At 36.5% G+C, this 25,554-nt stretch overlaps 1 protein-coding gene across 1 annotated transcript in view; it reads right to left on the reverse strand.

Moving 5' to 3' along the window:
• LOC123534421 (tRNA wybutosine-synthesizing protein 4-like) overlaps window positions 1-25,554 on the reverse strand; it is a 56,985-nt gene that overhangs the window by 14,235 nt on the left and 17,196 nt on the right. The window contains exons 2-11 of the mRNA XM_045316663.2: window positions 25,129-25,253; window positions 20,777-20,936; window positions 19,394-19,508; window positions 16,724-16,871; window positions 15,673-15,739; window positions 14,952-14,983; window positions 13,981-14,071; window positions 12,075-12,273; window positions 4,150-4,395; window positions 538-1,146 (exon numbers count right to left, since the gene is read on the reverse strand). Of these exons, the coding sequence (XP_045172598.2) occupies window positions 538-1,146; window positions 4,150-4,395; window positions 12,075-12,273; window positions 13,981-14,071; window positions 14,952-14,983; window positions 15,673-15,739; window positions 16,724-16,871; window positions 19,394-19,508; window positions 20,777-20,936; window positions 25,129-25,253 (1,792 nt within the window). The remainder of the gene's footprint in view (window positions 1-537; window positions 1,147-4,149; window positions 4,396-12,074; window positions 12,274-13,980; window positions 14,072-14,951; window positions 14,984-15,672; window positions 15,740-16,723; window positions 16,872-19,393; window positions 19,509-20,776; window positions 20,937-25,128; window positions 25,254-25,554) is intronic.

Here is a 25,554-nt window from a genome sequence, read left to right on the forward strand (position 1 = left end):
ACTCAAAAAGGTTGTCAATGATAGAAATTAAGTGCATACAGTATTAAATGTTATACAAAAACATTTTCTGTATCGAAATGTTTTAATGAAGAAAAATCATAATTATCAAACAGGTTAACGTTTGAGTTATCATCTGGGATTTTAAGCACACTGTTTAACAATACTTCCTTCACATTATTAGCAATGATCCTTTTACAGAACTAACTCTGGTTGTAGCTTACAACTAAAAGATGTGCAGAACAAATGATTTGTCCAAACAAAGCAACTTGACCTTTAGCCTGCTGCTGGCAAGTGATTCTGCCTTTGTGACCAGTGCAGACCAAGATCAGCTGATCATGGTCTGCACTGTCCGCTATTCAGTCAGTAAATCCCTTCATATAATAAATGGTATTACCCAAACTGAATGATGGACCAGTCCATTTTAGAAATTTTGCAGGGTAAAAGTTAAAAGTAAACAAATCTTTCTATAAAACTGAGTTACTATTATGTGCAGTGAAGAAATGCAGATGAATAAATAAAGAAGTAACAACAACATACCATTCTCTTCATAAACCACAGCAGTATGTCTCCATCTGGAGCTGGGCAAGTCTCCATTCTGTTCTATCACAGCAATTATCACAGTTTCATCATTCTCAGACAGTGACCTTTCTGCACTTGGTACTCCAGAATCCCGGTCAGTATCACAGGCTCCAATTATCACAGGTTTACTAATATCACTTCCAGCTTCAGAATTCAATTGCACATTTCCTATTTTATCATCATTTTTGACAAAATTTTCTTTATTTTCAGAATTTTCTTTTCCTTCACTACAACTATTCATGACACACTTTTTAACACTGGAAATATTCATTCTGGAACAATTCATACACAAATTTTCTTCACTCAATGATTTATCTATGGCTGCATTATTTGACTTTAAACTATTCATATTCTCTTCCATATAATCACTTTTTACTTCATTCAACTTGGCTTCATTTCTACCACAATTCATACACACAGCATATTGATATTGATTCAAATTTTCTTTCCCAGAATTCAAATCTATAGAAACCATTTGTGTGCAAAGCCTCATGGGAGAAAGCCGTCCACCAATGAGAATGAGTCTTCCATCTTTTAAACTTGACAGGGTTGCATGCATCCTGCTCACTGCAGAGAGAAAACAGAAAACTCTGTATGTTTATCAAAAACCTTGTAAACTGACACATGTATGCCCCCTAAAATGCTTGGTAGAATACTATATAGAGCAAGGAAGGGGCATAACTATAAAACACAAGAGCTGTTTGTAAACAAGAGGACCATGATGGTCCTGAATCGCTCACCTCTTTCCACATGACCCAGTTTTGAGTATGACGTCGCTTTTTCTATTATCTGACATAGTGACCTAGTTTTTCAGCTCATGTCACCCAGTTTTGAATTCGACCTAGATATTATCAAGATAAAAATTCTGACCAATTTTCATGAAGATCCATTGAAAAATATGGTCTCTAGAGAGGTCACAAGGTTTTTCTATTATTTGACCTATTGACCTAGTTTTCGAAGGTACGTGACCCTGTTTTGAACTTTACCTAGATATCATCAAGGTGAACATTCTGACCAATTTTCATGAAGTTCCATTCAAGTGTATGGCCTCTAGAGAGGTCACAAAGTTTTTCTATTTCAAGACCTACTGACCTAGTTTTTGATCGCAGTTGACCCAGTTTCAAACTTGACCTATATATCACCAAAATAAACATTCAGACCAACTTTCATACAGATCCCATGAAAAATATGGCCTCTAGATAGGTCAGAACGTTTTTTCATTATTTGACCTACTGACCTACTTTTTGAAGGCACGTGACCCACTTTCGAAACTGACCTAGATATCATCAATATGAACATTCTGACCAATTTTTATGGAGACCCATTCAAAAGTATGGCCTCTAGAGAGGTCACAAGGTTTTTCTATTTTTAGACCTACTGACCTAGTTTTTGACCGCACATGACCCTGTTTCGAACTTGACCTAGATATCATCAAGATGAACATTCAGACCAACTTTAATACAGATCCCATGGAAAATATGGCCTCTAGAGAGGTCACAAGGTTTTTCTATTATTTGACCTACTGACCTAGTTTTTGAAGGCACATGACCCACTTTCGAACTTGACCTAGATATCATCAAGATGAACATTCAGACCAACTTTCATACAGATCCAATGAAAAATATGGCCTCTAGAGAGGTCACAAGGTTTTTCTATTATTTGACCTACTGACCTAGTTTTTGAAGGCACGTGACCCACTTTCGAACCTGACCTAGATATCATCAAGGTGAACATTCTGACCAATTTTCATGAAGATCTCATGAAATATATGGCCTCTAGAGAGGTCGCAAGGTTTTTCTATTTTTAGACCTACTGACCTAGTTTTTGACCGCACGTGACCCAGTTTCGAACTTGACCTAGATATCATCAAGATGAACGTTCAGACCAACTTTCATACAGATCCCATGAAAAATATGGCCTTTAGAGAGGTCACAAGGTTTTTCTATTATTTGACCTACTGACCTAGTTTTTGATGGCATGTGACCCACTTTCGAACTTGACCTAGATATCATCAAGGTGAACGTTCTGACCAATTTTCATGAAGATCTTATGAAATATATGGCCTCTAGAGAGGTCACAAGGTTTTTCTATTTTTAGACCTACTGACCTAGTTTTTGATGGCACGTGACCCAGTTTCGAACTTGACCTAGATATCATCAAGGTGAACATTCTGACCAATTTTCATGAAGATCTTGTGAAATATATGGCCTCTAGAGAGGTCACAAGGTTTTTCTATTTTTAGACCTACTGACCTAGTTTTTGAAGGCACGTGACCCAGTTTCGAACTTGACCTAGATATCATCAAGATGAACATTCTGACCAACTTTCATAAAAATCCCATGAAAAATGTGACCTCTAGAGTGGTCACAAGCAAAAGTTTACGGACGGACGGAGGCACGCACGGACTGACGGACGGACGACGGACGACGGACACCGCGCGATCACAAAAGCTCACCTTGTCACTTTGTGACAGGTGAGCTAAAAATAGCCATGATGGCCTGTTGGAAACAAGTGAGTAAATAATTTTGTCTGCTTTCATATCTGTTTCTGAATGTCAAGTTTACATTAAAATGAACTTGTTGGAAAGATTAAAAGTGAGAGAAACTAACATACAAGTAATCTGTTTTCATCTCACTAATACTACACAAAAACAAGGAGCTGCATTCAATAAACGCTTGATGCCCCCGGTGGCATCCTTGTCGATATAAGGCAACCTAAATCCAAAACAAGTTCAAGGTCAAACTGAGGTCAGGTGATGTCTGAAGATGAGGAATGGTCACAGGTTACATCTGTATTAGTATCAATTCATTCTTGTAAGCGGTACTGATGCTAGACGAAACGGTCCCATTTGGTTAACCAAGAGATGGCCCATATAAAGCAACCTAAGTCCAAAATGAGGTCAAGGTCAAACTGAGGTCAGGTGATATTTGAAGGTGAGGAATGGTCACAGGTTACATCTGCATTAGTATCAAATCATTCTAGTAAGGGGTATTGATGCTAGACGAAACGGTCCCATTTGGTTAACCTCGTACGGGCGGACGGACGGACGGACCCACGAACGGACGGACAGGACAATCACTTTATGCCTCCCGCATCAGTAGATGCCGGGGGCATACAAACACTAAACTGTATTAGGCTACTGGTTCCTAGCCAGTGAGGACAATATCTAAGTGCAAGAATTTCCTCCGATGAGAATATTACACGAGTGTCTTTTCATACTTAATTTATCAAACAAGCTAAATAAAATAATAAATTGCAAGGCTCTGCTGAGCATTTTATTAATTTTATTCAATGAGTTTAATAAATTCAGTGTGGAAAGTCACATATGTATTATTCTTTTTTGAACATGTTAGCTTTTCCTGGTGAAACATAAATAATTCTAATTTCTTTATCTATTATAAACAAATCAACTTGACCAACTTTTCCTATATTTAAGTGACAATGACATCAAAGCTTTATTACACTAGTGTATTATCAAATTTATGTAATGACTTTATTTCACTACTGCAACATCAAACATGTGATAAATATATGTCAACTGGACCTGGCATATATCAAACTTTTACATACCTTCAAATGTTCTATTGTCTACATTTGGATTAATCACTTTGACCTTCAAAGTATCCATATCAATTAGTACAATATCTGTGACCCGCATGTGTTTCCCGGCTTGTTCTCCAAACCCTCCAATACAAACTGCTAGACTGGTTCCCCACCGAGCTGTAGCATGACCAAACCTTCTTATAAGCTGTTTACTGTCACAGCTAGAAACCTCTACCATTCCTTTATATTCCTTCACCACTTTCATTGTATTATCTGAAACAAAATGAATGTAGCATGCCTCTTGATTATGTAAAAAATTTGAAACTTATGAAGTACTTTCTTATCTCATTAACTGCTAATAATTAGCATATTCCAGGCAGTCATCTATAGTCCGTAGTCCATCCTCATTCAATGAAGACAGTATTTCAAATCCAATTTAGCAGTGCAATATTTTTTTACAGTATTCTTAAAGATATAAAGCAAACGATTATTGGGAAAACATAAATAATGTGCTATTTTCAGAGGTGTAACATGACATTACTTGGGTAACATAATTATTTTTAGCAAAAACCTAATATCTATTTTTACACTTATGAGCTATATCCAGGGGGTGTTTTTTTTTGTTTTTTTTTGGTTGGGTTTAAAGTCGCACCGACACATTTATAGGTCATATGGCAACTTTCCAGCTTTGATGGTGGAGGAAGACCCCAGGTGCCCCTCCGTGCATTATCTTCCAGGGGGTGTAACTTCATGATGTAACATACAGGGCTCCAGATAATTTTTTTTGGCCTATGAGTATTTACTCATCAATTTTTTTGCGAATGAGTAAAATGGTAAAACCTGAAATTGACTAGGAATAATTTTACTCCTGAAAATTTGTAAATGAGAAGTATCACCCTCATCCAACTATCATAAATTTTCATTTTCCCTTCCTACAGTATATCATTGGACTGCCTTGCCTTCAGATGTTGTCAACTCGTCTGGGCCAGTGTTCAGTCAGGCTGTAAGCCAGATTGAGAACATCTCGCCTTAAGTACACCTGCTCTGTTTTTAACCTGTTTTAATTAACCATTCTCCTTCTTTCTTTTTACCACTACTTTTTACTCGTTTAACATTCTTGCTAGTTGACGCGCAAAGTCTAGGTCCCCAGCAGGGGTTTGACTAAAAGAAGGAAAGAAAGAAAGAAAGAAAAACGGAAATCAGTTTTATAACATATTTATTGGGTGTAAAACCCATGAATTTGTTTGCAGTTCAGTTTCAATTCAGCATTCAGGTTGTTGCTTCTTTTTCTCCATTGGCTTGCTTTGGCTTCACACTCACTGCCAAATCCAATAGATTGTTCAATATACCTTTAACAATGTTTTGGGAATCATTTTTTGTTGGTTTATTTAAAGAATGCGTAGCACGTTTGTTAAATTCATACATTCTTAGAAAGAGACATGTTGTTGTTTACTCCACATCGGAAGTTAATATTTTAAATCGACACCGGTTTAAAATACACTACCTTACCATCAATATTGATTCCCAACAATTTGATTTACGCACGCATTGAGTGTATAATATAGTTTAACCTAGGTTTATAGAGTACCATTCAATGCCTGTGTACGTTCAATGTGGCAGAATGAATGCCGATCGTGCTCTGTTATGTAAAGCATCCAGACGATTCAGATTTTGTTTACGCTAGTACAAAGTCATTGCATGCGTTTCTGTAATTTCATGTACGTTTTTATATGCTAACAAGGCAGTCTGAATGACAGCTAAATCCCCCGCCACTGCTATGGATAGTGAAAGGGTAAAACCTTTGATTTTAGCTGTGACCTTGACCTTGAACTGACATGGCTGACTCATGAATTCTGCACAACGTCTTGATGAGGTGATCATTTGACCAAAGTTTCATGAAAATCCTTCAAGGGGTTTAGGAGATACAGAGCTGAAACCTTTGACCTTCAGTTGTGACCTTGACCTTGAGTTAACATGGCTGACTCATGAGTTCTTGATGAGGTGATCATTTGACCCAAGTTTGATGAAAATCCTTCAAGGGGTTAAGGAGATACAGAGTGGACACCAAATGGAAGGCTCAAACCTTCGACCCTTAGTTGTGACCTTGACCTTGAGCTGGCATGGTTGACTCATAATTTCTGCACATCGTTCTGATGAGGTAATTATTTGACCCAAGTTTTATAAAATTCCTTCAAGGGGTTTAGGAGATATAGAGCGGACACGAAATGGAAGGCTCAAACCTTTAGTTGTGACCTTGACCTTGAGCCGACATGGCCGACTCATAAGTTCTGCACATCGCCTTGATGAGGTGATCGTTTGACCCAAGTTTGATGAAAATCCTTCAAGGGGTATAGGAGATATAGAGCGGACACAAAATGAAAGGCTCAAACCTTTGACCTTAAGTTGTGACCTTGACCTTGAGCCGGCATGACTGACTCATGGGTTCTGCACATCGTCTTGATGAGGTGATCATTTGACCCAAATTTTATAAATTTCCTTCAAGGGGTTTAAGAGATATAGAGCGGACACAAAATGGAAGGCTCAAACTTTTGACCTTGAGTTGTGACCTTGACCTTGAGCCAGCATGGCTGACTCATGGGTTCTGCACATCGTCTTGATGAGGTGATCATTTGACCCAAGTTTTATAAAATTCCTTCAAGGGGTTTAGGAGATATAGAGCGGACACAAAATGGCAGGCTCAAACCTTTGACCTTGAGTTGTGACCTTGACCCTGAACTGACAAGGCTGACTCACGGGTTCTGCACATCGTCTTGATGAGGTGATCATTTGACCCAAGTTTCATGAAAATCCTTCAAGGGGTTTAGGAGATATGGACCGGACACAATTTTGTTACGGACGGAAGGACGGAAAGACGGACGGACAGAAGGACGGACGCAGACCATTCCTATAATCCCTCCGCCACGGCGGGGTATTAAACAAGAGGACCATGATGGTCCTGAATCGCTCACCTCTTCCCACATGACCCAGTTTTGAGTATGACGTCGTTTTTTCTATTATTTGACATAGTGACCTAGTTTTTGAGCTCATGTGACCCAGTTTTGAATTTGACCTAGCTATTATCAAGATAAAAATTCTGACCAATGTTCATGAAGATCCATTGAAAAATATGGTCTCTAGAGAGGTCACAAGGTTTTTCTATTATTTGACCTATTGACCTAGTTTTCGAAGGTACATGACCCTGTTTTGAACTTTACCTAGATATCATCAAGGTGAACATTCTCACTAATTTTCATGAAGATCTCATGAAATATATGGCCTCTAGAGAGGTCAGAAGGTTTTTCTATTTTTATACCTACAGGCCCAGTTTTTGACCGCAGGTGACCCAGTTTCAAAACTGACCTAGATATCATCAAGGTGAACATTTAGATTAATTTTCATGAAGATCCATTGAAAAGTATGGCCTCTAGAGAGATCAAAAGATTTTAATAATTTTAGACCTACTGACCTAGTTTTTGACCCAGTTTCAAACTTGACCTAGATATCATCAAGATGAACATTTAGACCAACTTTCATACAGATCCCATGAAAAGTATGGCCTCTAGAGAGGTCACAAGGTTTTTTTATTATTTGACCTACTGACCTAGTTTTTTTAAGGCACGTGACCCAGTTTCAAACTTGACCTAGATATCATCAAGGTGAACATTCTGACCAATTTTTATGGAGATCCATTCACAAGTATGGCCTCTAGAGAGGTCACAAAGTTTTTCTATTTTTAGACCTACTGGCCTAGTTTTTGACAGCACATGACCCTGTTTCAAACTTGACCTAGATATCATCAAGAAGAACATTCAGACCAATATTCATACAGATCCAGGGGTGTAAAATTATTTTTCACACCACTCGCCCTGCAGGACTAGTAGCCAGTAATATCTACTCGCCCTTAGTGAACAGCCACTCGCCCTAATAATTGACACTTTTAATACTGTCACTTTAAGAAAGGAATATTATGTACAATAGTATTATTTCCGGAAAAATATTTATTTTGAAAAGTGTCTAAAAAATTTAGATATGTCCTAAAAACACAAAACTTTCCATATAGTGTGTTAAATGTAACCTTGGGATACAGGATACAAAATTATATACGATACTTTATATTTAGGCAAAAGGGATACAATGGTTTTGTCAGACAATAGTGGGATACAAGATCAATTATTACCACTAGATTTTTTTTTAATATTTTAGCAAATTGGTCAGTCATACAGTATATGAAAAAATTTGGACACAATAATCATCGTCCATCCACCCGTGTTGAAAGAGAGGAAAAAAACGTTAAAGATTATCGGTAATTATTCAGACGATGAACTAAGTAATCGACCTTGTTTTCATGATCAATTTACATCCCTCAAAGAGTCAGTATGTTGACATCTGAAGTGGAGATAAAGCGGTATTTTTGCTCGAGATTGTCATGGCATTACGTCATGTTTTCGCGCCATGTGACACATCACTGTCTGATCGTACCGCATCGGTTCTTAAAATTGCTGAGAAATAGAAATCAATAAAAAGCTTCTTCTTTAATTTGTTATCAAAAGCGAATGTGATATATCCCGAATAAAAGGTAAATGTCTCAAACGATAGTTTCTATAGTGGATATCCTACCTCTGTGACCTATTTGCCATCGAGGAATTTACATTATTGTTTGACAAAAAAAACAAACTTTTAAATTGTTGGTCAAAAAATACATGTACACAGATTCATTTAGAACTTATTAAAAACCGCAATGACATCACATTGCTTTATTTTAAAATCGCATTTCTATTTACGTTCACAAGGTCACGTAACCTATTCTGCCGCACTAACAGAAATCTGTTCGCCAAAAATCGTTTTACTCCATGTATTGCAATTGCTGCCGCTTTTTCATTATTTAAGATTTTTTTATTCTGTTTTTTGTTCTTTCTGGTCAAAAGTCTGAATTTTATGCCCAGAGTATTCATCATTTATTTACTTTTAGAAAGAAATAAGTAACTAAGAATGCGCTGTTTGAATTTTTACAAATATTTATATGAAAATTCGACCGTTTTTATAGAATTTTGCCTACATTTCAGTCGATAGCTTATTAAAATCATTATAGAATTCAAACAGTATTATTTCTCAAGAGATGTTGAAAACTTGAAGCGAAAATGTTAAAAAATGAATGCACTACGCACGGTTTTGTGTACGTGACGATGTAAGTTAGATATTTAATACGATAGGCCGCACGTGCTTGTGCAATGGAAAATTACCGGCATGACGTTTTGTTATCTTTACGATTCGCGGGTAAATTCCAGTCAATCTAGGTAGCGACTGAACCATCTCAAAGTTTGTTGACGTTTTGGAGTTGTAATTTCTGAATTTTGGTAAAGTAAGGACGTAAAAAAACCACTCGCCCGATCGGTCGAGTATACAGCGAGGTCCACTCGTCCTACTCAGACTTTAACTCGCCAATGCGAGCGGGCGAGTGGAATTTTACACCCCTGAGATCCCATAAAAAATATGGCCTTTAGAGAGGTCACAAGTTTTTTCTATTATTTGACCTACTGACCTAGTTTTTGAGGGCACGTGACCCACTTTCGAACTTGACCTAGAAATCATCAAGATGAACATTCAGACTAACTTTCATACAGATCCCATGAAAAATATGGCCTCTAGAGAGGTCACAAGGTTTTTCTATTATTTGACCTACTGACCTAGTTTTTGATGGCAAGTGACCCACTTTCGAACTTGACCTAGATATCATCAAGATAAACGTTCTGACCAATTTTAATGAAGATCTTGTGAAATATATGGCCTCTAGACAGGTCACAAGGTTTTTCTATTTTTAGACCTTCTGACCTAGTTTTTGATGGCACGTGACCCAGTTTCATATATGACCTAGATATCATCAAGATGAACATTCAGACCAATTTCCATACAGATCCCATGAAAAATATGGCCTTTAGAGAGGTCACAAGGTTTTTCTATTATTTGACCTACTGACCTAGTTTTTGAGGGCACTTGACCCACTTTCGAACTTGACCTAGATATCATCAAGATGAACATTCAGACTAACTTTCATACAGATCCCATGAAAAATATGGCCTCTAGAGAGGTCACAAGGTTTTTCTATTATTTGACCTACTGACCTAGTTTTTGATGGCACGTGACCCACTTTTGAACTTGACCTAGATATCATCCAGATGAACATTCTGACCAATTTTCATGAAGATCTCATGAAATATATGGCCTCTAGAGAGGTCACAAGGTTTTTCTATTTTTAGACCTACTGGCCTAGTTTTTGACCGCACATGACCCTGTTTCAAACTTGACCTAGATATCATCAAGAAGAACATTCAGACCAATATTCATACAGATCCCATAAAAAATATGGCCTTTAGAGAGGTCACAAGTTTTTTCTATTATTTGACCTACTGACCTAGTTTTTGAGGGCACGTGACCCACTTTCGAACTTGACCTAGAAATCATCAAGATGAACATTCAGACTAACTTTCATACAGATCCCATGAAAAATATGGCCTCTAGAGAGGTCACAAGGTTTTTCTATTATTTGACCTACTGACCTAGTTTTTGATGGCAAGTGACCCACTTTCGAACTTGACCTAGATATCATCAAGATAAACGTTCTGACCAATTTTAATGAAGATCTTGTGAAATATATGGCCTCTAGACAGGTCACAAGGTTTTTCTATTTTTAGACCTTCTGACCTAGTTTTTGATGGCACGTGACCCAGTTTCATATATGACCTAGATATCATCAAGATGAACATTTAGACCAATTTTCATACAGATCCCATGAAAAATATGGCCTTTAGAGAGGTCACAAGGTTTTTCTATTATTTGACCTACTGACCTAGTTTTTGAGGGCACTTGACCCACTTTCGAACTTGACCTAGATATCATCAAGATGAACATTCAGACTAACTTTCATACAGATCCCATGAAAAATATGGCCTCTAGAGAGGTCACAAGGTTTTTCTATTATTTGACCTACTGACCTAGTTTTTGATGGCACGTGACCCACTTTTGAACTTGACCTAGATATCATCCAGATGAACATTCTGACCAATTTTCATGAAGATCTCATGAAATATATGGCCTCTAGACAGGTCACAAGGTTTTTCTATTTTTAGACCTACTGACCTAGTTTTTGACCGCACATGACCCAGTTTCGAACTTGACTTAGATATCATCAAGATGAACTTTCAAACCAACTTTCATACAGATTCCATGAAAAATAAGGCCTTTAGAGAGGTCACAAGGTTTTTCTATTATTTGACCTACTGACCTAGTTTTTGAAGGCACGTGACCCAGTTTCGAACTTGACCTAGATATCATCAAGATGAATGTTCTGACCAATTTTCATGAAGACCTTTTAAAATATATGGCCTCTAGAGAGGTCACAAGGTTTTTCTATTTTTAGACCTACTGACCTAGTTTTTGATGGCACGTGACACAGTTTCGAACTTTACCTAGATATCATCAAGTTAAACATTCTGACTAATTTTCATGAAGATCTTATGAAATATATGGCCTCTGGAGAGGTCACAAGGTTTTTCTATTTTTAGACCTACTGACCTAGTTTTTGAAGGCACGTGACCCAGTTTCGAACTTGACCTAGATATCATCAAGATGAACATTCTGACCAACTTTCATAAAGATCCCAAGAAAAATGTGACCTCTAGAGTGGTCACAAGCAAAAGTTTACGGACGGACGCACGGACGGACGCCGGACACCGCACGATCACAAAAGCTCACCTTGTCACTTTGTGACAGGTGAGCTAAAAATTAGCAGACATGCGTATATGCATTATTTCAAAGCGTAATTTACGCTAATACGCATCTTATCTGGAGCCCTGAACATAGGTTTAAAATACAATTACATCTGTTATATGTTGCAATATAGGAATTTTATATCTAGGGAAATGCAAGTGAAGTATACTAGCTATTGTAACAGTTACCTTTCTGTGGCACCATTCCTGTCAACAACTGACTGCAGTTACCATGGTAACCCAGTAACACCATATAGTGAGCACATTTGAGATGCCATTCCTCATACTCATCAAACATTTCTAACTTTTCCACTCGGTCCCTTTCATCACGACTCAGCAAGTTGTTGTAGAATTCATTCATATCCAATACTTCAAGGTCCCTCCAACCCTGAAAATGTTTAAAATTCAACAAGGTGTCAGACTGATCCAGTCTCTTATGTGTTTAATCCAGACCAAGATTCAGTAGTTTTAACCTTAGAATCATTGAATGCAAGCAAAACCAATTTACCCTTGGCACTGTGTGCATTTAAGTTCAGCATATCTGGCATTTCTCACCAAAATACTGTATCATGTCCTTTTCGTTTGTATTGAACTACATAGTTACTCTGCTTGAAATACTTTTCTGCATTCTACTTTACCGATCATTTTTTCCCTACTAATGGAAAATTTGGTTAGAAAAAGATGTTACTCAGTTTTTTTTAGAATGTGTGTATTTTTTCCATTATATACATTTAATAAAATGTATCTATATGTGCTCAGTTTTGAAATAGTTACTGTAAAATCATTTGATTTCACGGGCATGAAATTTCATGGTTTTGGTCAAAACGCTGATTTCATGGGGATATGAATTTGTGGATTTAAACTTTTCCCCATGAATATTAATGATTTCACAGTACTTGTGATTAAAAAAATTCCCAAATTTCAATTTTATTTTATGACATTTTATGGAATTCTAACCGGTTAACATTTTTGTAACTGTATTTTATTCATAAGTCAAACCAACACAATTTTAGGCCATATTTCAAGTTTCAGACTTTTAATAGTGAATGAAGACCCTCCCTCCTGGCATTGTTTCAGGTACTGGCTGGCACCTGGGTAGAAACACCAACCTTCCATAACCCAACTGGATGGCTTCCTCAGATGAAACTATTCTACATACCAAGAAAGATTTAGACCTTCAGTATCTAATCTCTAGAAAGACAGTCACTTGAACTCACTTTGCCAGTTTTATGATCAGAGTTAACACACAGGCTGCAATTCATGTGTGGCATAATTTTCTACTCCATTTGCTGGATCCAGGTTTTACTTCAGGTTATCTAATGTGAGGACTTAAAATTACCCAATGTGCACAAGTACAGTTCAAACTTGGTATCTCGAACTTGGCTATTTTGTAATTCTAGCTATCTTGAAGAAATGTTCATGCCCTGTCAAACAACATTTAGCGACAACACCTGCATCAAATATCATTTTTAGTAAAATACTGAATCTGATATACCAAGTTTCTACTGTATGAACAAACTATCCTCAGCAGCCACCTGTATCAAGCAGTCAATTTTGCCTTCAGCAGCCAGTCAGCTAACTTCCCAAATCAAGTTTTCGTTCTTGTATCAATTTGTCCTAAGCAACCACCTGCCTTAGGCTGTCAGATTATGTTGCTCCCTTGACTGTACAGCATAAATGAAGTGATGAGCAGCACTATTTTGTCAAACTGTCTGACAATGCTATGTAACTTAAAATTCATACTGCTACAGGACTGTCATCGCTTTATAAAAGAAAGCAATTCTCTTGTTCATTTAACCCTTTACATGCTGGACACGATTGATTCTGCCTTTGCGACAAGTGTAGATCAATCTGATCATATCTGCACTGTTCGCCGTTCAGTCAGTATCTTTTTGGTATGCACCCCTTTTAACAGTTAATGGTACTGTCCAAATTGAAAGATGGACAAGTTCATTATAGAAATTTAGCAGGGTAAGGGTTAAACAAGAACAGAATAAGATGAATTCTCAGAGGTCAGTAAAAAAAAAAGAGGCTGTTCTAGCAAATTACAACTTATCTGTGAGAAAATATACAACAAACAGAAATACTACCTTACCAGTTGAGAAAATCTGTCTTTCTGTGACTGTATGATGGGGAAGAAGTTGATACACTTCAGAGGGGAGCCCACTATTTGAAAATGATGCTGCCTGTTTAAATACATTAAGGTAAAGTAGAAGACTTATGTGTATAAAAATCCATGATCTGTGTATAAAAATCCACGATCTATGTGTATAAAAATCCACGATCTATGTCTATAAAAATCCATGATCTATGTCTATAAAAATCCACAATAAATTATTTAGATAATCTCAACATAGTGAGACAGGAAAACAAGTCATTTGATAGTAATATTGTAATGGATAAAGAACTTCTATTGCCTATTAATGTCATATAAACCTTATCTACCCGATTTCTACTCTCTCTTAACAATGTTAAACATACATGTCAAAATGTTCTACATTTCAGCCTAATGAATACCAGTATATAGTCAATACAAAAACCCAATGGAATGTTCTGCTCTGCATTTCAATCTAACCAGTATATCATATGGAGAGTAGTTTTTTATTTTTTAAAATATATTTTTAGTTGATGTTTTTTTTTCACAGGTTTAACAGTGATGTTATTTACACCCTCCATAATGCTGAAATGTTTTTTTCTTCTATTTTATACCTAACTCTAGCAACAAGATCATTAGACTGCATTCATACATTTGCATTCATATATCAATGTATAATACTTTTAAAAGTTTTTATTTCATATCTAAGCAAGTACCTAATTGCAATATTGGCTAAACATCCAGTTTTTAAAGAATGTTTTCTTTAGGTGGCTTTAACGTTGTCATACAAATAGTATTTAGGTCATCTGGTCAGTTTGCCGCTTAAATGATGGAAGACAACTCAAAATGGTGCCCGGGAATTTTTCAGGCATGAGAGAGCCTTTGAGTAGAACCACCGTCCGTCCACAAGCCACTTGATGACAATATTCTTTGCAAAGTGTGTAACTGAATTGTGTGATCAACATACTTACATAAACAATCCAAATGCGTCTGTGGGGTTTATCTGAAAATACAAAACATTATTAATTATATATCAACCATTAACCTGCTTGCAGCAAGTGATTCTGCCTTTGCAACCAGTGCAGACCAAGGTCAGCCTGCATGGATCTTGACATGCACTGTTCGCTATTAAGTTAGTAAATTTTCTGTGTACAGCCCTTTGAATAATAAATGGTACTGCCCAAAATGAACGACAGACCAGTCCATTTTTGAAATTTAGCTGGGTAAAGGTTATTCGACGAACTTAAATGCATGTGTACCTCCAATATTTTGCCATAACACCTTATATATCTGTTCACCATGTAAACATATAGACAGGTATTTGTAATGACACATCATTTTCACAAGTTGTCTCATAAAATAATTTAGGCCTATGACTTATAAATATATACATGTTTGGTAATATCACAGTTAAAAGCATTATTTTGCATCTTTAGAATACGCTGAACATTCTCAAAAACACGGAATATAGAATATTTAGAGGCCAATGCATTAGAAATGTATCTGGACATTATTGGCCCTTGGTAGTCAATGCATTTGAACAATATTAGCCATTGGTATTCAGTGTCTATGGAAAATACTGGCCCTTGGTAGTTAGTGCCTTTAGAAAACATTGGCCAGTGAATGTTGATTATACCTTAAGGTTTTTAACCCTTTTATCAAAACTGAATAATGAATGCTAATGTAACTTACCTGTTCATACAAAACAAACACAGAGTTCACAACTGTTTCATTGGCCCATTTCACCACACCAGAAGCTCTGAAATAAAGATTGATTTTCTCCTACAGTTCTTATTTTACGACAGTGCACAAACTATAAATTTCTGTGGAACTGAAGCTAGCAATCAAACAATAAATTCATCATGTCAACTAACCCGGTCTCTTAACAAAGTAAGAACTTGGTTATGTTCAAAACACCTTTTTTCACCAAGTTCCATCATGAAAGGACATTGCTACAACTTCCCTAAAAAGGTCTTCTAAAATATTAGAAATATAAAACCTTACCACATGTTAAATTTTCATAAGATTGCACAACATCAAAACACAAGTACAAACAAGCCTACTACAAAGCAATAAAAATTTCCTACTGGCATTTGTTGTTTTTTTGCTGCCATGTAACCCCATTTTTGTACTGAAATTTGGGTGGAGGGTGGACGCAAACTGATGTAAGTCCCCTTCAGTGAAACACCAGTAGGGGACACATAAGTTTCATTATCATCTGGTTACATAAGACCTTATGTTGCGTACTGTAGACAATTCGTTTAAGTAGACTTCTAGTGACATACTGTAAACACATGGTTAAATTTTGTGAGGGCTTTATTTTCATCATATCTGCTGTCTGTATTTGCAGTAATAAATACTTGTGAAAGTGCCATTACTGTTATGTATACTTTATGTATTGTTTATAAATGTTGATATATTCATACATCTGTCTATGCCTAAAATGTTTGCATGTCTAAAGGCATGTACTGGTAAGCTAATATATCTGAAACTTGTAGAAAAATAGTCCTTACATTATTATAATTGGCCTACATCACTAATTTTCTATTCATAATCTTATTCTATTATTAACTATAGAGAACTTTTAGCCTCTCTAAGTTACCTTGACTTGATAATACATTTATTTAACTGCAGCATTCTTTGATGTTGTAAGTTCTGGTGAACTACGTGTACCTTATGGAAGAGCAAAACACTTTTATCAGTGACAGTTCATCTGCCAGACAAGAAAAACTGAGATAATTACGTTCTTCTTGTCATATAGGTGAGGACACATTCTGACATGAGCAGGGTAGGACAGTCAAAGTCTATGTCACACAGCTTGAGTGCAGCTTCCAGTATGTTTGTCTGTGACAGGTCTGCTCCTAGCAACTTGTAGCTACTGGTTGATATTTCTGTGAAAGAAATTTACAATCATTTGAAACTGGTATTGTAAATGCAATACTGGTAGGAAATATATTACAGGTGGTGTAAAAACATACAGGTGTTGTAAATATACCCAGGTAGTGTAGATACATGCAGGTAATGTAAATATATGCAGAAAGTGTAGAGACATGCAGGTAGGGTAATAAGCAGGTAGTTGTAAATACATACAGGTAGGTTAATTACATATATTAGTGTTAATATATAAGCAGGTACTTAAATACATGCAGGTAAAGTAAAGATTTGTTTGTTTTGGGTTTAACGCCATTTTTCAACAGTATTTCAGTCATGTAATGGTGGGCAGTTAACCTAACCAGTGTTCCTGGATTCTGTACCAGTACAAATCTGTTCCCCACAAGTAACTGCCAACTTCCCCTGATGAATCAGAGGTGGAGGACGAATGATTTCAGACACAATGTTTTTTATCAAATCATCACGGAGAACATAGGCCATGCCTGGAGACTGAACTCACAACCCCATGATTGGTAGACCAACGTTCTCCCTACTGAGCTAAGCGGACCAGCTGGTAAAGTAAAGATACACAGGTAGTGTAGATACATGCAGGTAGTGTATATACGTATAGATAGTGTATATATACACACAATAAGAGTAAATATATACAGGTAGGGTAAATACATACAAAATGTACAGGTAGGGTAAATACATAGATAGATAGATACCTTTTATTCCTCCATTATTGAAGAGCATAACATATTTACAGTATGACAACAACAAACATATAAACAAAGACAAAAATAAACAAGATAATATTAAGCATTTAAACACATACATGTAATAAATGAGTATTCTTAAATAATATGCTATTAAAATGCTTAGATAGCGAGATATCTTACATCAGGAAAAGAGTGTACGCTCAGCAATTACATTTCACTGTTAATGCAAATCTAAAGCTAAATCAGAAGAGAAGTCTTTATTATGAAATAGTGTTATTCATTATTAATGTTTATTACTGTGCGATTTCAATTCATTGATAAATAGAATATCAACAATTTTATAAGCAAAATTAAATTGATGTATCCTGGGTTGCCCCCAATGTATGAAAGAATGTGCCCGGTCTTGCGATTAAAATCGAAAGGGAAAAAAAACGAAATGCAAAACTCCAGAATATCCAAATATAGGGACAAAACAGTTGTTTTATCAATCAGACCAAAATATAGATAGTCTAGGAATCGAAAACGAAAGTGCTAGACCACCGGCAATGTGGAGATTGATTCAATAAAAAAGTCTATATTCAATATTCATAATTAAACAGATCAGAATTGTTTCATGGTCACGTGATAAACACATACAGTGTTTAAATAAAAAAGAGGCATATAACAAATTGTAGTCATAGTTTGCGAATGGAGAAACATGTTGTTCTATAATAACTGCACGACATGATAATCATAGATTATACGTTGTTGATATTTTACAAGTTATACAGAACAATACAACCCACTGACAAACTTTTTACAAATATCTTATACATGCATTAAGACTAACCACTAAAGACATTTGCAAACAGTCATAAATAGATTACAATATTGGCCGAGGTATACAAGTGATATGTGAATTGAATAAAATGTAAAATGAACCGTATGTACCACATATGCGGAAGTGCCAAGCCGCCAAGAGAGGGTCGCATTAGACCATCTTCATGGTAGCACACTCTGTGTTGCGCAATGAGCAACACAAGAGTGCCCCCTACCCCACGGCGGTGTCCACCGCAGGTGTAGGTTCCCCATGGTTGACAAAAGCAATTAAACAAATGACTTAAATGCAAAATATACATATTTCTTTTTTAAACATTATTGACAAAATGAACATGTAACTTCATAATTCGAACTTGGATCAGTAGAGCTTTTTGAAATTCAAAACATAATATATATATTATATATATTATAGGCATGTATTATCTACATGCGGAAACTATTTTCAATCGTGAATATAACTCAGCCGACCAATGCGTTAATGCTCACAAAGTCGAAACTAAACGACTTTTATTTACCAAGTAAAACGAGTGTATACATAATAGCATATTACGAGCGTAAAAGATATGACCTCACGAGATGCTGTAGACAACACAAATCTCGAGATTCACAAACTCCAAACTTTCCAAAATTCAATTCAGGTAGAGTAAATACAAGCAGGTAGGGTAAATACATAAAGTTAGTGTAAATATATGCAGGTAGTGTAAATACATATAAGTAGGATAAATGCATACAGGTATGGTAAATGTTTTGACAATCAAGAGTAGTTCTTATAAAACTTTACATGGACTTAAAGATATTTTTCCTTTGAAAAATCATGGAAATTAAAACTTGCAATGTTTAACTGTATGGATTACACAATAAGATGAAATTCTTCATTAATGTATGCTCCTCAATATATCAAACAGAAAGTAAGCATACAAGAAGAGATATTACAAAATATAATAGACTAGTAAAAGTACATACACACACAAATAAATCTGACCAAAAGTAAATAGTTTTACCAATGTGTGGACTTTTCTCATGTATCAGGGAGCAGCTCTCCCCCACCAGTGCCAGCATTTCTGGGTTAGAATCTATCAGGGCATGTTTTCTCTTTACAACCTCTGGAAAATCCACCTGTCAAAATAGAGTAGCATCAGTAAATCATGGAAAATCCACCTGATAAAATAGGGTAGCATCAGTAAATCACAGAAAGTCCACCTCTCAAAATAGAGTAGCATCAGTAAATCACAGAAAGTCCACCTGTCAAAATAGAGTAGCATCAGTAAATCACAGAAAGTCCACCTGTCAAAATAGAGTAGCATCAGTAAATCACGGAAAGTCCACCTGTCAAAATAGAGTAGCATCAGTAAATCATGGAAAATCCACCTGTCAAAATAGGGTAGCATCAGTAAATCACAGAAAATCCACCTGTCAAAATAGAGTAGCATCAGTAAATCACGGAAAGTCCACCTGTCAAAATAGAGTAGCATCAGTAAATCACGGAAAGTCCACCTGTCAAAATAGGGTAGCATCAGTAAATCACAGAAAATCCACCTCTCAAAACAGAGTAGCATCAGTAAATCACAGAAAGTTCACCTGTCAAAATAGAGTAGCATCAGTAAATCACGGAAAGTCCACCTGTCAAAATAGAGTAGCATCAGTAAATCATGGAAAATCCACCTGATAAAATAGGGTAGCATCAGTAAATCACAGAAAATCCACCTCTCAAAACAGAGTAGCATCAGTAAATCACAGAAAGTCCACCTGTCAAAATAGAGTAGCATCAGTAAATCATGGAAAATCCACCTGTTAAAATAGGGTAACATCAGTAAATCACAGAAAATCCACCTCTCAAAATAGAGTAGCATCAGTAAATCACAGAAAATCCACCAGACAAAATAGAGTAGCATCAGTAAATCATGGAAAATCCACCTGTCAAAATAGAGTAGCATCAGTAAATCACGGAAAATCCACCTGACAAAATAGTGTGTGTGTGTGTTCGGGTTTAACGTCTTTTTCAACAATTTTTCAGCCATATAAACAACGGACCTGACAAAATAGAGATGCATCAGTAAATCACGGAAAATCCACCTGACAAAATAGGCCAGCATTAGTAAATCATTGTTTCATTTCAACATTTACCAAATTCATTCTATATGCAACAATCTTCATTACGAGTGAGACAACACGGGTCACATGAAACAAGTTTGCAGCAATGACAAACAATCCTTCAGCAGCAGATAATATAATGTGACATACAGACATGTATATGACATTTATGCTCAAAACTGGCCAATCAAATGCTAGAGCTTTGAGATTTTTCTCTCCTAATCTTTGACATTGAATTCAGTGGGCTAAGATCAAATATAATGTCCTGTTTATCAATATTACACAATACCCACCTCAAAAAAGACGGTTCCCTGCAACAAATTCTGAGCTTTCAGTCTGAAGTAAGCTGAGTCAAAACCTGCTCCAAGGGAGATAATCTGCTTATCACCAGGGTTACTCTCTAGGAACTTGTTCAGTATGTAGTCGATTGTCTGGGCCCTGATGTAATACCCTCTATAAATAAATAAAGGAAGTTAAAGAGATGATAACCAATTTACTAAAACAGAAGTAGCAGAACAGATCTGCTGGATAAACAAACAAGAGCTGTCACAGGAGACAGCGCGCTCGACTATTTTGATGCTAGATAGTGAAACTGGAGGTGTCACTGGAGTGTTTAATACTCCAATGTGGATGAAGATATTGAATAATAGCTTGAGTCTGTGTCAAAAGTATTAAGTAATAAGAGAGATAAGGATCAAGTGTATCAAAACATTAAATAAGTATAATTCTAAGCAAACGGGGGCATAATTCATGAAATATTGGTGCAAGAGTGATGCACCTTGTGTCATGTTGAATCAAATTCATTTTGTAATAACTGAAATATAGTGAAAATGCATCAAAATCAACCTTTAATTCTAAGTAAAAGGGGGCATAATTCATGTAAATTTGGTGCCAGAGTTATGGACCTTGTGTCATATGATGTGGATGTTAAGGTGGACAACTATTTTAAGTTTGAATCAAATCCATTCAGTAACAACTGAGATATAGTGGAAGTGCATCAAAACTTTAACCTGAAATTATAAGTAAAAAGGGAGATAATTCATGAAATACTGGTGCAAGAGTTATGGCCCTTATGTCATATGATGTGAGTGATGATCTGGAACAACTACTTTCAGTTTGAATCAAATCCATTTAGTAATACCCGAGATAAAGTGAAAGTGACTAAAACTTTAACCTGAAATTCTAAGTAAAAAGAGGAGATAATTCATGAAATACTGGTGCAAGAGTTATGGCCCTTGTGTAATATGATATGAGTGATCATGTTGAACAACTATTTTAAGTTTGAATCAAATCCAATAAGTGATAACTGAGATAAAGTGAAAGTGCACCAAAACTTTAACCTGAAATTCTAAGTAAAAAGGGGGGATAATTCATGAAATATTGGTGCCAGAGTTATGAACCTTGTGCCATATGATGCTGGTGATGATGAGGAACAGCTATTTTAAGTTTGAAGTAAATCCATCAAGCAATAACAAAGATAAAGAGAAAGTACATCAAAACTTTAACCAAAGTGCGGATGCGGAAGGACGCAGACGCCAGGTCGAGTAGGATAGCTCGATTATACGAAGTATGGAATCTGTAAGAAGGAAGTATAGACAAACTATGGATCAACAGATGCAATAGTATATCAACTTTAACACCATGCCATCCACAAACAAGCGCACTGCTATTCGGAGCAATATACACCCGAAAGTATGACCTCTGACCCCTAATTGTGCCCTTGATCTTGAAGTGAGCCAACCAAAACATGCGCTCTGCACGTCATCTTCATGTGGTGAACATTTGGGCCAAGTTTCTTTAAAATTCTTCAAACAGTTCAAGAGTTACAGGGTGGACACAAAACAAAGTCATATGACATTTGACCGCTAAGTGTGACCTTGACCTTGAAGCAAGCCATCCAAAACATATGCTCTGCAAGTCGCCTTTATGTGGTTAACATTTGTGTCAAGTTTCTTTTAAATCCTTCAAGGGGTTCAAGAGACTTACACAGTGGACACGAAATTGCTAACAGATGGACAGACACCTGCGTCATAACATTATATGTCCCTTCAGGCATATAATAACAAGAGGACCATGATGGTCCTGAATCGCTCACCTCTTCCCACATGACCCAGTTTTGAGTATGACATCGTTTTTTCTATTATTTGACATAGTGACCTAGTTTTTGAGCTCATGTGACCTAGTTTTGAACCTGACCTAGATATTATCAAGATAAAAATTCTGACCAATTTTCAAGAAGATCCATTGAAAAATATGGTCTCTAGAGAGGTCACAAGGTTTTTCTATTATTTGACCTACTGACCTAGTTTTCGAAGGTACGTGACCCTGTTTTGAATTTTACCTAGATATCATCAAGGTGAACATTCTCACTAATTTTCATGAAGATCTCATAAAAAAAAAAATATGGCCTCTGGAGAGGTCACAATGTTTTTCTATTTTTATACCTACTGGCCTAGTTTTTGACCGCATGTGACCCAGTTTCAAAACTGATCTAGATATCATAAAGGTGAACACTCAGATCAATTTTCATGAAAATCCATTGAAAAATATGGCCTCTAGAGAGGTCAAAAGATTTTTATAATTTTAGACCTACTGACCTAGTTTTTGACCGCAACTGACCCAGTTTCAAACTTGACCTAGATATCATCAAGATGAACATTCAGACCAACTTTCATACAGATCCCATCAAAAGTATGGCCTCTAGAGAGGTCACAACGTTTTTTTTATTATTTGACCTACTGACCTAGTTTTTTAAGGCACGTGACCCAGTTTCAAACCTGACCTAGATATCATCAAGGTGAACATTCTGACCAATTTTTATGGAGATCCATTCACAAGTATGGCCTCTAGAGAGGTCACAAGGTTTTTCTATTTTTAGACCTACTGACCTAGTTTTTGAACGCACATGACCCTGTTTCGAACTTGACCTAGATATCATCAAGATGAACATTCAGACCAACTTTCATACAGATCCCATGAAAAATATGGCCTTTAGAGAGGTCACAAGGTTTTTCTATTATTTGACCTACTGACCTAGTTTTTGATGGCACGTGACCCACTTTCGAAATTGATCTAGATATCATCAAGGTGAACATTCTGACCAATTTTCATGAAGATCTTGTGAAATATATGGCCTCTAGCGAGGTCACAAGGTTTTTCTATTTTTAGACCTACTGACCTAGTTTTTGACCGCACATGACCCAGTTTCGAACTTAACCTAGATATCATCAAGCTGAACATTCAGACCAATTTTCATACAGATCCCATGAAAAATGTGGTCTTTAGAGAGGTCACAAGGTTTTTCTATTATTTGACCTACTGACCTAGTTTTTGACGGCACGTGACCCAGTTTCGAACTTGACCTAGATATCATCAAGATGAAGGTTCTGACCAATTTTCATGAAGATCTTGTGAAATATATGGCCTCTAGAGAGGTCACAAGGTTTTTCTATTTTTAGACCTACTGACCTAGTTTTTGATGGAATGTAACCCAGTTTCGAACTTGACCTAGATATCATCAAGATGAACATTCTGACCAATTTTCATGAAGATCTTGTGAAATATATGGCCTCTAGAGAGGTCACAAGGTTTTTCTATTTTTAGACCTACTGACCTAGTTTTTGAAGGCACGTAACCCAGTTTCGAACTTCACCTAGATATCATCAAGATGAACATTCTGACCAACTTTCATAAAGATCCCATGAAAAATGTGACCTCTAGAGTGGTCACAAGCAAAAGTTTACGGACGGACGCACGCACGCATGGACGGACGACGGACACCGCGCGATCACAAAAGCTCACCTTGTCACTTTGTGACAGGTGAGCTAAAAACAACTGGAGCTGTCACAGGAGTAACAAATTATACCCTCATAATACGGCCTTGTCACAGAAGTAAGCCAATTTCAAAGTCAAATGACCTACTGACGCCAAAATCAGTAGGGATCATCTGCTGGTCATGACCAACCTTCCTATCAACTTTCATGGTCCTAGGCCCAAGCATTCTCAAGTTATCGTCCGGAAACAGTTTAACTGTTCCGGGTCATTGTGACCTTGACCTTTGACCTACTGGCCTCAAAATCAATAGGGGTCATATGCTGGTCATGACCAACACACCTATCAACTGTCATGATCCTAGGCCCAAGCGTTCTCAAGTTATCATCTGGAAACTGTTTAACTGTTCCAGGTATTTGCGACCTTGAATTTTGACCTACTGATCTGAGTCGAACTTGACCTGTATTTTATGATATTACACTTGCGTACCAAAAATTATTTAAATATGTAAAGCCTTTCATGAGTTACTGTCCAGAAACCATGAAAACCAATGGACCGACCAACCAACAAGCTCACTCCTATTTAGCCCCACCCCCAAACTTCGTTTTGTGGAGGTATAATAGAAGTGAATTTATATTATCTGAACAAAAATAAGCATGACTTCATGTGAAAATAATTCAGAAGCAGTTCTAATAGATACAGGAGAATACTTTGGCAACAGCAAGATGTTTTTAAAACATTTTACACTAGTACATCAGTATTACGTTAAAATCATATTATTCAAGAAGTTATGTAGTTCAAAAGACAAATCTATCCATTACTCTTTATAGAAATCTGTACAAAATGCCATTTCAAAAATTTCTTTTGTACTGACCTATGTATAAGTGGAGCACGTCTGGTAACCTTGGAAACAAAGCCTTGTAGATAGGGGTCATCAAAATATCCCTGCAGGGACATAGAACACTTGCTAACTATGCTACTGTCATTGGTTCCTTGTACCTACAAAATACATACAAACAAATATAAAACTTACTTTAAAAATTGATGTTCTAAAGAACGTAACAATAATGTAACCATAGCAATACATCATCAAGCTCAGACTCTTCATTTATTTGTAATTGTATTGAAAATTGATGCCTTTGACATGACGGTGTTCTTCTCACTTGGAAGGAGCAGGAACTTCTCCCAAATATTTAGCCCTAACTTAAACCCTGTGAAGAATGCCCATGTGCACGTGGGTGGTACTGCTTGTTACCCTATAATCTATATGAGCAATGTCTCCATCCTTTTTTGTACTGAC

This window comes from Mercenaria mercenaria, chromosome 12 (assembly GCF_021730395.1).
Source record: "Mercenaria mercenaria strain notata chromosome 12, MADL_Memer_1, whole genome shotgun sequence".
In the NCBI taxonomy this organism is placed as follows: domain Eukaryota; kingdom Metazoa; phylum Mollusca; class Bivalvia; order Venerida; family Veneridae; genus Mercenaria; species Mercenaria mercenaria.